Genomic DNA, 16,996 nt, shown 5'->3' with positions numbered 1-16,996 from the left:
CTATACTCTAATAATTACTTGTTGATTTATTTATGATTTTTGGTAATAATTAAATAATTAAAATAAAATGTACATTTACTTGATTTATTTATGCTTTTTTGATAAAATAATTAAATATTTAAATAAATAATTAATATTGGTTCAGTTATCAGACACTTCAAATAAAATAATATCAGTTCATCTCCACTTTAGTAAATATGCAAAACAATCAATTAATTAAAATAATTAATAATAATAATAATAGTGCATTTTCATATTTTTTTATATTAGCCACTGTTTTTTGACAATAATTCAATAATTAAAATAAAACACATTTATTTCAGCTTTTTATATAAAAATAATTGAATATTTAAATAAATAAATATTGGTTCAGTTATATAATGAATAATAGTGCATTTTCATATTTTTCATATAATGATTACTCGTTATTTTAATTTATTTTATTTTGGTAATAATTTAGTATTTAAATAATTAAAACATGCATTTACTTATTTTATTTCTGCTTTTTTGATAAAATAAGTAATTCAATAAATAAATAAATATTGGTTCAGTTATCAGACACTTAATAATAATAATAATAATAATAATAATATGAGAATGTAACTTTTGGGAAACATTGAGTTCATCAAAAGCAGAAAAAAATTAAGAAGTTTAAGGAAATAAAAGAATATATTTGTTAATGTGCAGTGCATGACCTCTGTAATAACTGGATTTAACATTAAATACACATATAAATCATAACATGCATGTTTGTATGGGTGAAAACAGTGTTCATTCATCATTTATTGTATTAAAATAGATATTTAATTGAGACGTGTAACACAATCATCATATTATACGACAATATAACATTTGAACACAAACACAGTGGTTATGATGGGAATATAGATTTGATTTGACATTGTTTTAAACACACATTTCATCGTATTTTAAGAAAAAGTTGAAGCATGAGCTTTTATCATTTAATGTTTTCATGTAAATCTACACTCGTCCTTTATATTTGACTAAAGATGGGCAAATGTCCGTGGGGTCAGAGGTCACCCTGGGGCCGTTCATCACCGGCTGAGGATCGATACGCAGCGCCATCAGCTCTGACAACTCATCCATAGCACAATATTCAGCTCTGTCATCTCTCAGCCTGATTAATCACACATGCAGATGAAGATTAATAATGACAGCGGACATTAATCTCAGCGCTGACAGAGGAAGAGCAGCCGCGCACCGGAAACAGCGGAGATCTTCACATCTGAATATTAATATTACACTCGAAAAAATGCTGGCTTAAAAACAACCCAAGTTGGGTTGAAAATGGACTAACAGTAATTGGGTTGTTTTAACCCAGTGGTTGGGTTGTTTTAACCCAGTGGTTGGGTTGTTTTAACCCAGTGAATGGGTTGTTTTATCCCAGTGAATGGGTTGTTTTAACCCAGTGGTTGGGTTGTTTTAACCCAGTGGTTGGGTTGTTTTAACCCAGTGGTTGGGTTGTTTTAACCCAGTGAATGGGTTGTTTTAACCCAGTGGTTGGGTTGTTTTAACCCAGTGAAGGGGTTGTTTTAACCCAGTGAATGGGTTGTTTTAACCCAGTGGTTGGGTTGTTTTAACCCAGTGGTTGGGTTGTTTTAACCCAGTGAATGGGTTGTTTTAACTCAGTGGTTGGGTTGTTTTAACCCAGTGAAGGGGTTGTTTTAACCCAGTGAATGGGTTGTTTTATCCCAGTGAATGGGTTGTTTTAACCCAGTGGTTGGGTTGTTTTAACCCAGTGAATGGGTTGTTTTAACTCAGTGGTTGGGTTGTTTTAACCCAGTGAAGGGGTTGTTTTAACCCAGTGAATGGGTTGTTTTAACCCAGTGGTTGGGTTGTTTTAACCCAGTGGTTGGGTTGTTTTAACCCAGTGAATGGGTTGTTTTAACTCAGTGGTTGGGTTGTTTTAACCCAGTGAAGGGGTTGTTTTAACCCAGTGAATGGGTTGTTTTAACCCAGTGGTTGGGTTGTTTTAACCCAGTGGTTGGGTTGTTTTAACCCAGTGAATGGGTTGTTTTAACTCAGTGGTTGGGTTGTTTTAACCCAGTGAAGGGGTTGTTTTAACCCAGTGAATGGGTTGTTTTAACCCAGTGGTTGGGTTGTTTTAACCCAGTGGTTGGGTTGTTTTAACCCAGTGAATGGGTTGTTTTAACTCAGTGGTTGGGTTGTTTTAACCCAGTGAAGGGGTTGTTTTAACCCAGTGAATGGGTTGTTTTAACCCAGTGGTTGGGTTGTTTTAACCCAGTGGTTGGGTTGTTTTAACCCAGTGAATGGGTTGTTTTAACCCAGTGAATGGGTTGTTTTAACCCAGTGGTTGGGTTGTTTTAACCCAGTGGTTGGGTTGTTTTAACCCAGTGAATGGGTTGTTTTAACCCAGTGGTTGGGTTGTTTTAACCCAGTGAAGGGGTTGTTTTAACCCAGTGAAGGGGTTGTTTTAACCCAGTGAATGGGTTGTTTTAACCCAGTGAATGGGTTGTTTTAACCCAGTGAAGGGGTTGTTTTAACCCAGTGGTTGGGTTGTTTTAACCCAGTGGTTGGGTTGTTTTAACCCAGTGAATGGGTTGTTTTAACCCAGTGAATGGGTTGTTTTAACCCAGTGAAGGGGTTGTTTTAACCCAGTGAATGGGTTGTTTTAACTCAGTGAAGGGGTTGTTTTAACCCAGTGAAGGGGTTGTTTTAACCCAGTGAATGGGTTGTTTTAACCCAGTGAATGGGTCGTTTTAACTCAGCGGTTGGGTTGTTTTAACCCAGTGAATGGGTTGTTTTAACCCAGTGAATGGGTCGTTTTAACTCAGCGGTTGGGTTGTTTTAACCCAGTGAAGGGGTTGTTTTAACCCAGTGAAGGGGTTGTTTTAACCCAGTGAATGGGTCGTTTTAACTCAGCGGTTGGGTTGTTTTAACCCAGTGAAGGGGTTGTTTTAACCCAGTGAAGGGGTTGTTTTAACCCAGTGAATGGGTTGTTTTAACCCAGTGAAGGGGTTGTTTTAACCCAGTGAATGGGTTGTTTTAACCCAGTGAATGGGTTGTTTTAACCCAGTGAAGGGGTTGTTTTAACCCAGTGAATGGGTTGTTTTAACCCAGTGGCTGGGTTGTTTTAACCCAGTGGCTGGGTTGTTTTAACCCAGTGGTTGGGTTGTTTTAACCCAGTGAATGGGTTGTTTTAACCCAGTGGTTGGGTTGTTTTAACCCAGTGAAGGGGTTGTTTTAACCCAGTGAAGGGGTTGTTTTAACCCAGTGAATGGGTTGTTTTAACCCAGTGAAGGGGTTGTTTTAACCCAGTGAATGGGTTGTTTTAACCCAGTGGTTGGGTTGTTTTAACCCAGTGAATGGGTTGTTTTAACCCAGTGGTTGGGTTGTTTTAACCCAGTGAATGGGTTGTTTTAACCCAGAAGTTGGGTTGTTTTAACCCAGGGGTTGGGTTGTTTTAACCCAGTGAATGGGTTGTTTAAACCCATTGAATGGGTTGTTTTAACCCAGTGAATGGGTTGTTTTAACCCAGAAGTTGGGTTGTTTTAACCCAGGGGTTGGGTTGTTTTAACCCTGCGGTTGGGTTGTTTTAACCCAGTGAATGGGTCGTTTTAACTCAGCGGTTGGGTTGTTTTAACCCAGTGAATGGGTTGTTTTAACTCAGTGAAGGGGTTGTTTTAACCCAGTGAATGGGTTGTTTTAACTCAGTGAAGGGGTTGTTTTAACCCAGTGAATGGGTTGCTTTAACCCAGTGAATGGGTCGTTTTAACTCAGCGGTTGGGTTGTTTTAACCCAGTGAATGGGTTGTTTTAACCCAGTGAATGGGTCGTTTTAACTCAGCGGTTGGGTTGTTTTAACCCAGTGAAGGGGTTGTTTTAACCCAGTGAAGGGGTTGTTTTAACCCAGTGAATGGGTCGTTTTAACTCAGCGGTTGGGTTGTTTTAACCCAGTGAATGGGTTGTTTTAACTCAGTGAAGGGGTTGTTTTAACCCAGTGAAGGGGTTGTTTTAACCCAGTGAATGGGTTGTTTTAACCCAGTGAATGGGTTGTTTTAACCCAGTGAATGGGTCGTTTTAACTCAGTGGTTGGGTTGTTTTAACCCAGTGAATGGGTTGTTTTAACTCAGTGGTTGGGTTGTTTTAACCCAGTGAATGGGTTGTTTTAACCCAGTGAAGGGGTTGTTTTAACCCAGTGAATGGGTTGTTTTAACACATTGAATGGGTTGTTTTAACCCAGTGGTTGGGTTGTTTTAACCCAGTGAATGGGTTGTTTTAACCCAGTGAATGGGTTGTTTTAACCCATTGAATGGGTTGTTTTAACCCAGTGGTTGGGTTGTTTTAACCCAGTGAATGGGTTGTTTTAACCCAGTGGTTGGGTTGTTTTAACCCAGCGAATGGGTTGTTTTAACCCAGCTATTGGGTTGTTTTAACCCAGCGGTTGGGTTGTTTTAACCCAGTGGTTGGGTTGTTTTAACCCAGTGAATGGGTTGTTTTAACCCAGTGAATGGGTTGTTTTAACCCAGTGAATGGGTCGTTTTAACTCAGTGGTTGGGTTGTTTTAACCCAGTGAATGGGTTGTTTTAACTCAGTGGTTGGGTTGTTTTAACCCAGTGAATGGGTTGTTTTAACCCAGTGAAGGGGTTGTTTTAACCCAGTGAATGGGTTGTTTTAACCCATTGAATGGGTTGTTTTAACCCAGTGGTTGGGTTGTTTTAACCCAGTGAATGGGTTGTTTTAACCCAGTGAATGGGTTGTTTTAACCCATTGAATGGGTTGTTTTAACCCAGTGGTTGGGTTGTTTTAACCCAGTGAATGGGTTGTTTTAACCCAGTGGTTGGGTTGTTTTAACCCAGCGAATGGGTTGTTTTAACCCAGCTGTTGGGTTGTTTTAACCCAGCGGTTGGGTTGTTTTAACCCAGTGGTTGGGTTGTTTTAACCCAGTGAATGGGTTGTTTTAACCCAGTGAATGGGTTGTTTTAACCCAGTGGTTGGGTTGTTTTAACCCAGTGAAGGGGTTGTTTTAACCCAGTGAATGGGTTGTTTTAACCCAGTGAAGGTTTTTTTTAACCCATTGAATGGGTTGTTTTAACCCAGTGGTTGGGTTGTTTTAACCCATTGAATGGGTTGTTTTAACCCAGTGAATGGGTTGTTTTAACCCAGTGAAGGTTTTTTTTAACCCATTGAATGGGTTGTTTTAACCCAGTGAATGGGTTGTTTTAACCCAGTGAAGGTTTTTTTTAACCCATTGAATGGGTTGTTTTAACCCAGTGGTTGGGTTGTTTTAACCCAGTGGTTGGGTTGTTTTAACCCAGTGAAGGGGTTGTTTTAACCCAGTGAATGGGTTGTTTTAAACCAGTGAAGGGTTTTTTTAACCCATTGAATGGGTTGTTTTAACCCAGTGGTTGGGTTGTTTTAACCCATTGAATGGGTTGTTTTAACCCAGTGGTTGGGTTGTTTTAACCCAGTGAATGGGTTGTTTTAACCCAGAGGTTGGGTTGTTTTAACCCAGTGAATGGGTTGTTTTAACCCAGTGGTTGGGTTGTTTTAACCCAGCAATTGGGTTGTTTTAACTCAGTGGTTGAGTTGTTTTAACCCAGTGGTTGGGTTGTTTTAACCCAGTGAATGGGTTGTTTTAACCCAGTGGTTGGGTTGTTTTAACCCAGCGAATGGGTTGTTTTAACCCAGCTATTGGGTTGTTTTAACCCAGCGGTTGGGTTGTTTTAACCCAGTGGTTGGGTTGTTTTAACCCAGTGAATGGGTTGTTTTAACCCAGTGAATGGGTTGTTTTAACCCAGTGGTTGGGTTGTTTTAACCCAGTGAATGGGTTGTTTTAACCCAGTGAATGGGTTGTTTTAACCCAGTGAATGGGTTGTTTTAACCCAGTGAAGGGGTTGTTTTAACCCAGTGAATGGGTTGTTTTAACCCAGTGAAGGGTTTTTTTTAACCCATTGAATGGGTTGTTTTAACCCAGTGGTTGGGTTGTTTTAACCCATTGAATGGGTTGTTTTAACCCAGTGAATGGGTTGTTTTAACCCAGTGAAGGGTTTTTTTAACCCATTGAATGGGTTGTTTTAACCCAGTGGTTGGGTTGTTTTAACCCAGTGAAGGGGTTGTTTTAACCCAGTGAATGGGTTGTTTTAACCCAGTGAAGGGGTTTTTTAACCCATTGAATGGGTTGTTTTAACCCAGTGGTTGGGTTGTTTTAACCCATTGAATGGGTTGTTTTAACCCAGTGGTTGGGTTGTTTTAACCCAGTGAATGGGTTGTTTTAACCCAGTGAATGGGTTGTTTTAACCCAGTGAATGGGTTGTTTTAACCCAGCAATTGGGTTGTTTTAACCCAGTGGTTGAGTTGTTTTAACCCAGTGAATGGGTTGTTTTAACCCAGAGGTTGGGTTGTTTTAACCCAGTGAATGGGTTGTTTTAACCCAGAGGTTGGGTTGTTTTAACCCAGTGAATGGGTTGTTTTAACCCAGTGGTTGGGTTGTTTTAACCCAGCAATTGGGTTGTTTTAACTCAGTGGTTGAGTTGTTTTAACCCAGTGGTTGGGTTGTTTTAACCCAGTGAATGGGTTGTTTTAACCCAGAGGTTGGGTTGTTTTAACCCAGTGAATGGGTTGTTTTAACCCAGTGAAGGGGTTGTTTTAACCCAGTGAAGGGGTTGTTTTAACCCAGTGGTTGGGTTGTTTTAACCCAGTGAATGGGTTGTTTTAACCCAGTGGTTGGGTTGTTTTAACCCAGCGAATGGGTTGTTTTAACCCAGCTATTGGGTTGTTTTAACCCAGCGGTTGGGTTGTTTTAACCCAGCGAATGGGTTGTTTTAACCCAGTGGTTGGGTTGTTTTAACCCAGTGAATGGGTTGTTTTAACCCAGTGAAGGGGTTGTTTTAACCCAGTGAAGGGGTTTTTTAACCCATTGAATGGGTTGTTTTAACCCAGTGGTTGGGTTGTTTTAACCCAGTGAATGGGTTGTTTTAACCCAGTGAAGGGGTTGTTTTAACCCAGTGAAGGGGTTGTTTTAACCCAGTGAAGGGTTTTTTTAACCCATTGAATGGGTTGTTTTAACCCAGTGGTTGGGTTGTTTTAACCCATTGAATGGGTTGTTTTAACCCAGTGAATGGGTTGTTTTAACCCAGTGAAGGGGTTTTTTAACCCATTGAATGGGTTGTTTTAACCCAGTGGTTGGGTTGTTTTAACCCATTGAATGGGTTGTTTTAACCCAGTGGTTGGGTTGTTTTAACCCAGTGGTTGGGTTGTTTTAACCCAGTGAATGGGTTGTTTTAACCCAGTGGTTGGGTTGTTTTAACCCAGTGAATGGGTTGTTTTAACCCAGTGGTTGGGTTGTTTTTAACCCAGCATTTTTTTAGAGTGTAATATTATAGGCTTATTCTGGCACTACATTCATAAAGCACTTTTTACTAATGGAATAATCTCTAATCTCCACATAGAGTGAATTTAACTTTAGTTTTTACATGTCTATAGTTTTTTTAAATAATTTTCTATTTTGGTTGATTTATTTTTGTAGATCAACTTAAAACTCGAATTACGTTTTTTATATGTTATTTAATTTTTTCGACCTGATTTAACCCATAAAAGTGAGTTGTGTTGGAATAAATACATTGATTCAGTCATACTAAATCACTTTTCATAGTTTGTAATACTATTTTGGATTCGTTTTTATTTTTCTGTTTTCATTTTAATTTTAGTTCAAGTTTAAGTTTTTTATTGTTTGTTGCCATTTTTATTATTTTTTTATAATGTCTATAGTTTTCTTCAACCCAGTGGTTGGGTTGTTTTAACCCAGTGAATGGGTTGTTTTAACCCAGTGAATGGGTTGTTTTAACCCATTGAATGGGTTGTTTTAACCCAGTGGTTGGGTTGTTTTAACCCAGTGAATGGGTTGTTTTAACCCAGTGGTTGGGTTGTTTTAACCCAGCGAATGGGTTGTTTTAACCCAGCTATTGGGTTGTTTTAACCCAGCGGTTGGGTTGTTTTAACCCAGTGGTTGGGTTGTTTTAACCCAGTGAATGGGTTGTTTTAACCCAGTGAATGGGTTGTTTTAACCCAGTGGTTGGGTTGTTTTAACCCAGTGAAGGGGTTGTTTTAACCCAGTGGTTGGGTTGTTTTAACCCAGCGAATGGGTTGTTTTAACCCAGCTATTGGGTTGTTTTAACCCAGCGGTTGGGTTGTTTTAACCCAGTGGTTGGGTTGTTTTAACCCAGTGAATGGGTTGTTTTAACCCAGTGAATGGGTTGTTTTAACCCAGTGGTTGGGTTGTTTTAACCCAGTGAATGGGTTGTTTTAACCCAGTGAAGGGTTTTTTTAACCCATTGAATGGGTTGTTTGAACCCAGTGGTTGGGTTGTTTTAACCCATTGAATGGGTTGTTTTAACCCAGTGAATGGGTTGTTTTAACCCAGTGAAGGTTTTTTTTAACCCATTGAATGGGTTGTTTTAACCCAGTGAATGGGTTGTTTTAACCCAGTGAAGGTTTTTTTTAACCCATTGAATGGGTTGTTTTAACCCAGTGGTTGGGTTGTTTTAACACAGTGGTTGGGTTGTTTTAACCCAGTGAAGGGGTTGTTTTAACCCAGTGAATGGGTTGTTTTAACCCAGTGAAGGGTTTTTTTAACCCATTGAATGGGTTGTTTTAACCCAGTGGTTGGGTTGTTTTAACCCATTGAATGGGTTGTTTTAACCCAGTGGTTGGGTTGTTTTAACCCAGTGAATGGGTTGTTTTAACCCAGAGGTTGGGTTGTTTTAACCCAGTGAATGGGTTGTTTTAACCCAGTGGTTGGGTTGTTTTAACCCAGCAATTGGGTTGTTTTAACTCAGTGGTTGAGTTGTTTTAACCCAGTGGTTGGGTTGTTTTAACCCAGTGAATGGGTTGTTTTAACCCAGTGGTTGGGTTGTTTTAACCCAGCGAATGGGTTGTTTTAACCCAGCTATTGGGTTGTTTTAACCCAGCGGTTGGGTTGTTTTAACCCAGTGGTTGGGTTGTTTTAACCCAGTGAATGGGTTGTTTTAACCCAGTGAATGGGTTGTTTTAACCCAGTGGTTGGGTTGTTTTAACCCAGTGAATGGGTTGTTTTAACCCAGTGAATGGGTTGTTTTAACCCAGTGAAGGGGTTGTTTTAACCCAGTGAATGGGTTGTTTTAACCCAGTGAAGGGTTTTTTTTAACCCATTGAATGGGTTGTTTTAACCCAGTGGTTGGGTTGTTTTAACCCATTGAATGGGTTGTTTTAACCCAGTGAATGGGTTGTTTTAACCCAGTGAAGGGTTTTTTTAACCCATTGAATGGGTTGTTTTAACCCAGTGGTTGGGTTGTTTTAACCCAGTGAATGGGTTGTTTTAACCCAGTGGTTGGGTTGTTTTAACCCATTGAATGGGTTGTTTTAACCCAGTGGTTGGGTTGTTTTAACCCAGTGGTTGGGTTGTTTTAACCCAGTGAATGGGTTGTTTTAACCCAGTGAATGGGTTGTTTTAACCCAGCAATTGGGTTGTTTTAACCCAGTGGTTGAGTTGTTTTAACCCAGTGAATGGGTTGTTTTAACCCAGAGGTTGGGTTGTTTTAACCCAGTGAATGGGTTGTTTTAACCCAGAGGTTGGGTTGTTTTAACCCAGTGAATGGGTTGTTTTAACCCAGTGGTTGGGTTGTTTTAACCCAGCAATTGGGTTGTTTTAACTCAGTGGTTGAGTTGTTTTAACCCAGTGGTTGGGTTGTTTTAACCCAGTGAATGGGTTGTTTTAACCCAGAGGTTGGGTTGTTTTAACCCAGTGAATGGGTTGTTTTAACCCAGTGAAGGGGTTGTTTTAACCCAGTGAAGGGGTTGTTTTAACCCAGTGGTTGGGTTGTTTTAACCCAGTGAATGGGTTGTTTTAACCCAGTGGTTGGGTTGTTTTAACCCAGCGAATGGGTTGTTTTAACCCAGCTATTGGGTTGTTTTAACCCAGCGGTTGGGTTGTTTTAACCCAGCGAATGGGTTGTTTTAACCCAGTGGTTGGGTTGTTTTAACCCAGTGAAGGGGTTGTTTTAACCCAGTGAAGGGGTTTTTTAACCCATTGAATGGGTTGTTTTAACCCAGTGGTTGGGTTGTTTTAACCCAGTGAATGGGTTGTTTTAACCCAGTGAAGGGGTTGTTTTAACCCAGTGAAGGGGTTGTTTTAACCCAGTGAAGGGTTTTTTTAACCCATTGAATGGGTTGTTTTAACCCAGTGGTTGGGTTGTTTTAACCCATTGAATGGGTTGTTTTAACCCAGTGAATGGGTTGTTTTAACCCAGTGAAGGGGTTTTTTAACCCATTGAATGGGTTGTTTTAACCCAGTGGTTGGGTTGTTTTAACCCATTGAATGGGTTGTTTTAACCCAGTGGTTGGGTTGTTTTAACCCAGTGGTTGGGTTGTTTTAACCCAGTGAATGGGTTGTTTTAACCCAGTGGTTGGGTTGTTTTAACCCAGTGGTTGGGTTGTTTTAACCCAGTGAATGGGTTGTTTTAACCCAGTGGTTGGGTTGTTTTTAACCCAGCATTTTTTTAGAGTGTAATATTATAGGCTTATTCTGGCACTACATTCATAAAGCACTTTTTACTAATGGAATAATCTCTAATCTCCACATAGAGTGAATTTAACTTTAGTTTTTACATGTCTATAGTTTTTTTAAATAATTTTCTATTTTGGTTGATTTATTTTTGTAGATCAACTTAAAACTCGAATTACGTTTTTTATATGTTATTTAATTTTTTCGACCTGATTTAACCCATAAAAGTGAGTTGTGTTGGAATAAATACATTGATTCAGTCATACTAAATCACTTTTCATAGTTTGTAATACTATTTTGGATTCGTTTTTATTTTTCTGTTTTCATTTTAATTTTAGTTCAAGTTTAAGTTTTTTATTGTTTGTTGCCATTTTTATTATTTTTTTATAATGTCTATAGTTTTCTTCAATCATTTTTTTTATTTTGGTTGATTTGTTTTTGTAATGAAAATGACGACTAGTAACTCGGCTAAAATATATTTTTTAATTTTTCATATTTTATTTACAAGTTATACGTTATTTTTGTTGGCAAATAAGTCGATTCAGTGATACTAAATGTTAGTTTTTAATAATATTTTTAAATCGTTTTTTTTATGTTAGTATAGTTTTTTATTTTTGTTTATTTATTTTTGTAGATCATTCTACTCAATCTTAGTAGACCTACACATTTTTGGGGGTTAAAGTGCGTGCTAAACTATGTAAATATATATTTTTAAATATTTATTAACTATTAATATTAGAACGCAAACATGAAACAGCAGGGACTTTTATATTAGTGTTTTTCTACCATCATAAACTGTATCTACCGGAATAAATTCTTATAGACTATTTATTTGTTAAACAGTTTATATCATAAATATTTTACTGTCTTTATTTTCGTACTGTCAGAAATAAATATGAAACAATGGAGACTTTACATTTGCCGGGTGTTTACGCCAACGCGCTCATTTGCGTCATCACGTAACGTGCTGACGCAATTCCGTTACGCGCGAAAGTTTGAGCGAACAAAACAATCGTTTTGTTCCCGCTTCACACATCAATAATCAACCGGAGCGAGCGCGATGGCGGATTTGGGCTGCTACTCTCCGAGCTTTAAAAAACCGTCCGATGTTCTCCGTATGAGACAGAAGCGCGCGCGGAGCGAAGGGCCCGACAGGAGGACGGCGAGTCCGGTTGTGTCGGTGGCCGGAGTCCGTCCGTTCTCACCGGGGCCGCTGTTGAACGCCTCTAGCCGGTCGCGCGGCGGCGTGAAGCGCAGGAATCCGTTCGCGAACATTGAAAACACGTACAACAGTCCCAAGAAACGAGCTTTATCACACACCGAGGGCTGCGACGGCGCTCAGGACGGGAGGAAAGCGGTAACGTTAGCCGCGGTTCTGGACGGGAAACTCAGAGAAGAGCTGCTCAATACAGACCAACGGAAACAACACGAGATAAAGGTACAGTACCGTACACGTATGTGCTTGTTTTGTTATGTACTATTATATATATATATATTTTCATGATATTTACTTGACACTTCAATGTACATGTAAATACCATGGTACATAAAAAAAAATAATATATATATATATATATATAAATATAAATATATTGGGCTCATGGGCCAATTAATTATTATAATGAATAATGTTATATTTTAAATAATTTATAATTTCTTAGTTTCCATAGTTTCTTTTTTATATTATGTTAGTATGTATTTTTTTTTTTTTTTGTATTAATGATTACATTAAATAAGATATTTATATATTTAGCTATAAGGATTTTTATATAAAAAGTATTTTGTTTACAATTTTTTTTTCATATGTGATATTTTATAAATCGGTATTGTTTTTTATATTTATTTATTTATGTTTTAAAAATATTAGGCTCGTGGGATTGTGACATGAATAATAATTATTCATAAAAAAAAAAAAAATATATATATATATATATATATATATATATATATATATATATATATATATATATATATATATATATATATATATATATATATATTAGTGCTGGGAATCGATTAAAAAAATTAACTAATTAATCACATTTTTTTCTGTAATTAATCACGATTAATCACAATTTTTTTTATTTCACGTTTTTAATATTGTAGTAATTTCAGTTACTCTCCAAATTAATGTAGAAACAATTTAAAGACAGAATATTTTAAATATGTGTTGTATTGTCATGTTTTTATGAATGATGGCCAGTATCACTGATGTCTCTATGAAACATTAATGACGTTACATTACAGTATAACTGAAAGTTAACGCGTTAAATTTGCCCAGCCCTAATAAATAAATATATATTTATTTATTTATTATTATTTATTTATATTTAACATAGTTCATCTTTTCTTTTGTATCTGATTTCATTAAGAATCATATAGTCATGCAAATTAATCGAGATTTATTTGTTTCAAACAGAGAATGATTCTTCCACGATTCTGAACCGAAAACTAAACAAATGAACATATTTTATTAGATGTTCTGACAATATTAATTGCTGTCGTCTGTTTATAACATTTAATTTGATTTTAATATTTAAACGGTTGAGTGAATGATTCAACGACTCACTCACAAAGACTTCACTTGTTTCGTTACTGGATGAATCAGCGTTTTGGAACGAATCTCTTGAATGAATGATTCAATGACTCACTCATAAAGACTTCACTTGTTTCATTACTGGATGAATCAGCGTTTTGGAACGAATCTCTTGAGCGAATGATTCAACGACTCACTCATAAAGACTTCACTTGTTTCATTACTGGATGAATCAGCGTTTTGGAACGAATCTCTTGAATGAATGATTCAATGACTCACTCATAAAGACTTCACTTGTTTCATTACTGGATGAATCAGCGTTTTTGAACAAATCTCTTGAGCGAATGATTCAACGACTCACTCATAAAGACTTCACTTGTTTCATTACTGGATGAATCAGCGTTTTTGAACAAATCTCTTGAGCGAATGATTCAATGACTCACTCATAAAGACTTCACTTGTTTCATTACTGGATGAATCAGTGTTTTTGAACAAATCTCTTGAATGAATGATTCAATGACTCACTCATAAAGACTCCACTTGTTTCATTACTGGATGAATCAGCGTTTTGGAACGAATCTCTTGAGCGAATGATTCAACGACTCACTCATAAAGACTTCACTTGTTTCATTACTGGAAGAATCAGTGTTTTTGAACAAATCTCTTGAGTGAATGATTCAATGACTCACTCATAAAGACTCCACTTGTTTCATTACTGGATGAATCAGCGTTTTGGAACGAATCTCTTGAGCGAATGATTCAACGACTCACTCATAAAGACTTCACTTGTTTCATTACTGGATGAATCGGCGTTTTTGAACGAATCTCTTGAATGAATGATTCAATGACTCACTCATAAAGACTTCACTTGTTTCATTACTGGATGAATCAGTTTTTTTGAATGAATGATTCAATGACGAATACATTAAGTCTTCATTTGAAGCGTCAAGTTAGTTTTAAAAGGTGATGTACTACGCTACCTTAGACGTCAGTGTTTATATCTGAACTATAATCATGATAATTCTGTCCTGTGTGTGTGTGTGTGTATAATGTGTGTGATCACGTGACTGTGCTCTGTCTGCAGACGGTGGCCATTTCCCTCTCTGAAGACGATGGTTTGTTCGAGGAGGATCTGTTCGAGCCGGAGAGATCCACTCCAGTGTTGAAGGTTTCTGACGGATGATGGCTACTCATGAGTTCTCTGTCATGGTGTGTGTGTGTGTGTTCATGACGTGTGTGTGTGTGTGTGTGTGTCTCCAGAGTCCAGAGGCGGTGTGCCCCACGGCTCCAGCTGAAGTGTGTCTGGAGTTCCCGGCCGATTGGTCCCTTAAAACACGCGTGTTGTTCACGTCTCCTCAGTCGTTCTCCTGGGCGGAGCATGTGAAGGCGCAGGAGGAGGCGCAGGGCTTGAGCTCTCACTGCAGGGCCCAGTTCACCAGCTTACCTGCCAACATCCCAGTACGGACACACACACACACACACACACACACACACACACACACACACATTGGGTTTTCATGTTTTATGGGGACTTTCCATAGGCGTAATGGTTTTTATACCATACATACCGTATATTCTATCCCCTTACACTGCCCCTAAACCTACCCATCTCACACACACACACACACACACACACACACACACACACACACACACACACACACACACACACACACACACACACACACACACACACACACTGCCCCTGCCCCTAAACCTACCCATCACACACACACACACACACACACACACACACACACACACACACACACACACACACACACACACACACACACTGCCCCTAAACCTACCCATCACACACACACACACACACACACACACACTGCCCCTAAACCTACCCATCACACACACACACACACACACACACACACTGCCCCTAAACCTACCCATCACACACACACACACACACACTGCCCCTGCCCCTAAACCTACCCATCACACACACACACACACTGCCCCTGCCCCTAAACCTACCCATCACACACACACACACACACACACTGCCCCTGCCCCTAAACCTACCCATCACACACACACACACACACACACACACACTGCCCCTGCCCCTAAACCTACCCATCACACACACACACACACACACACACTGCACCTGCCCCTGCCCCTAAACCTACCCATCACACACACACACACACTGCCCCTGCCCCTAAACCTACCCATCACACACACACACACACACACACACACACACACACACACACACACACACACACACACACACACACACACACACACACTGCCCCTGCCCCTAAACCTACCCATCACACACACACACACACACACACACACACACACACACACACACACACACACACACACACACACACTGCCCCTGCCCCTAAACCTACCCATCTCACACACACACACACACACACACACACACACACACACACACACACACTGCCCCTGCCCCTAAACCTACCCATCACACACACACACACACACACACACACACACACACACACACACACACTGCCCCTAAACCTACCCATCACACACACACACACACACACACACACACACTGCCCCTGCCCCTAAACCTACCCATCACACACACACACACACTGCCCCTGCCCCTAAACCTACCCATCACACACACACACACACACACACTGCCCCTGCCCCTAAACCTACCCATCACACACACACACACACACACACACTGCCCCTGCCCCTAAACCTACCCATCACACACACACACACACACACACACACACACACACACACACACACACACACACACACACACACACACACACACACACACACACACTGCACCTGCCCCTACCCCTAAACCTACCCATCACACACACACACACACTGCCCCTGCCCCTAAACCTACCCATCACACACACACACACACACACACACACACACTGCCCCTAAACCTACCCATCACACACACACACACACACACACACTGCCCCTGCCCCTAAACCTACCCATCACACACACACACACTGCCCCTGCCCCTAAACCTACCCATCACACACACACACACACACACACACACACACACACACACACACTGCCCCTGCCCCTAAACCTACCTATCACACACACACACACACACACACACACACACACACACACACACACACACACACACACACACACACACACACACACACACACTGCCCCTGCCCCTAAACCTACCCATCACACACACACACTGCCCCTGCCCCTAAACCTACCCATCACACACACACACACACACACACACACACACACTGCCCCTGCCCCTAAACCTACCCATCACACACACACACACACACACTGCCCCTGCCCCTAAACCTACCCATCACACACACACACACACACTGCCCCTGCCCCTAAACCTACCCATCACACACACACACACACACACACACACACACTGCCCCTGCCCCTAAACCTACCCATCACACACACACACACACACACACACACTGCCCCTGCCCCTAAACCTACCCATCACACACACACACACACACACACACTGCACCTGCCCCTGCCCCTAAACCTACCCATCACACACACACACACACTGCCCCTGCCCCTAAACCTACCCATCACACACACACACACACACACACACACACACACACACACACACACACTGCCCCTGCCCCTAAACCTACCCATCTCACACACACACACACACACACACACACACACACACACACACACACACACTGCCCCTGCCCCTAAACCTACCCATCTCACACACACACACACACACACACACACACACACACACACACACACTGCCCCTGCCCCTAAACCTACCCATCACACACACACACACACACACACACACACACACACACACACACACACACACACACACTGCCCCTAAACCTACCCATCACACACACACACACACACACACACACACACTGCCCCTGCCCCTAAACCTAC

The 16,996-nt window shown here is 40.3% G+C and overlaps 1 protein-coding gene across 1 annotated transcript in view; it reads left to right on the top strand.

Annotated features, from left to right (window-relative positions):
- Positions 1-11,504: 11,504 nt before the first annotated feature.
- The window catches only part of donson (DNA replication fork stabilization factor DONSON), a 28,687-nt gene continuing 23,195 nt past the window's right edge, over positions 11,505-16,996 (top strand). Inside the window, exons 1-3 of the mRNA XM_079812353.1 lie at positions 11,505-11,959; positions 14,142-14,225; positions 14,318-14,515. Coding sequence (XP_079668479.1) covers positions 11,582-11,959; positions 14,142-14,225; positions 14,318-14,515 — 660 coding nt within the window. The 5' untranslated portion in view covers positions 11,505-11,581. The remainder of the gene's footprint in view (positions 11,960-14,141; positions 14,226-14,317; positions 14,516-16,996) is intronic.

The sequence above is a fragment of the Gobio gobio genome (assembly GCF_949357685.1).
Source record: "Gobio gobio genome assembly, chromosome: 3".
NCBI lineage: Eukaryota > Metazoa > Chordata > Actinopteri > Cypriniformes > Gobionidae > Gobio > Gobio gobio.
Note: the sequence above shows the minus strand (reverse complement) of the source record. Positions and strands in the feature narration are given on the sequence as shown.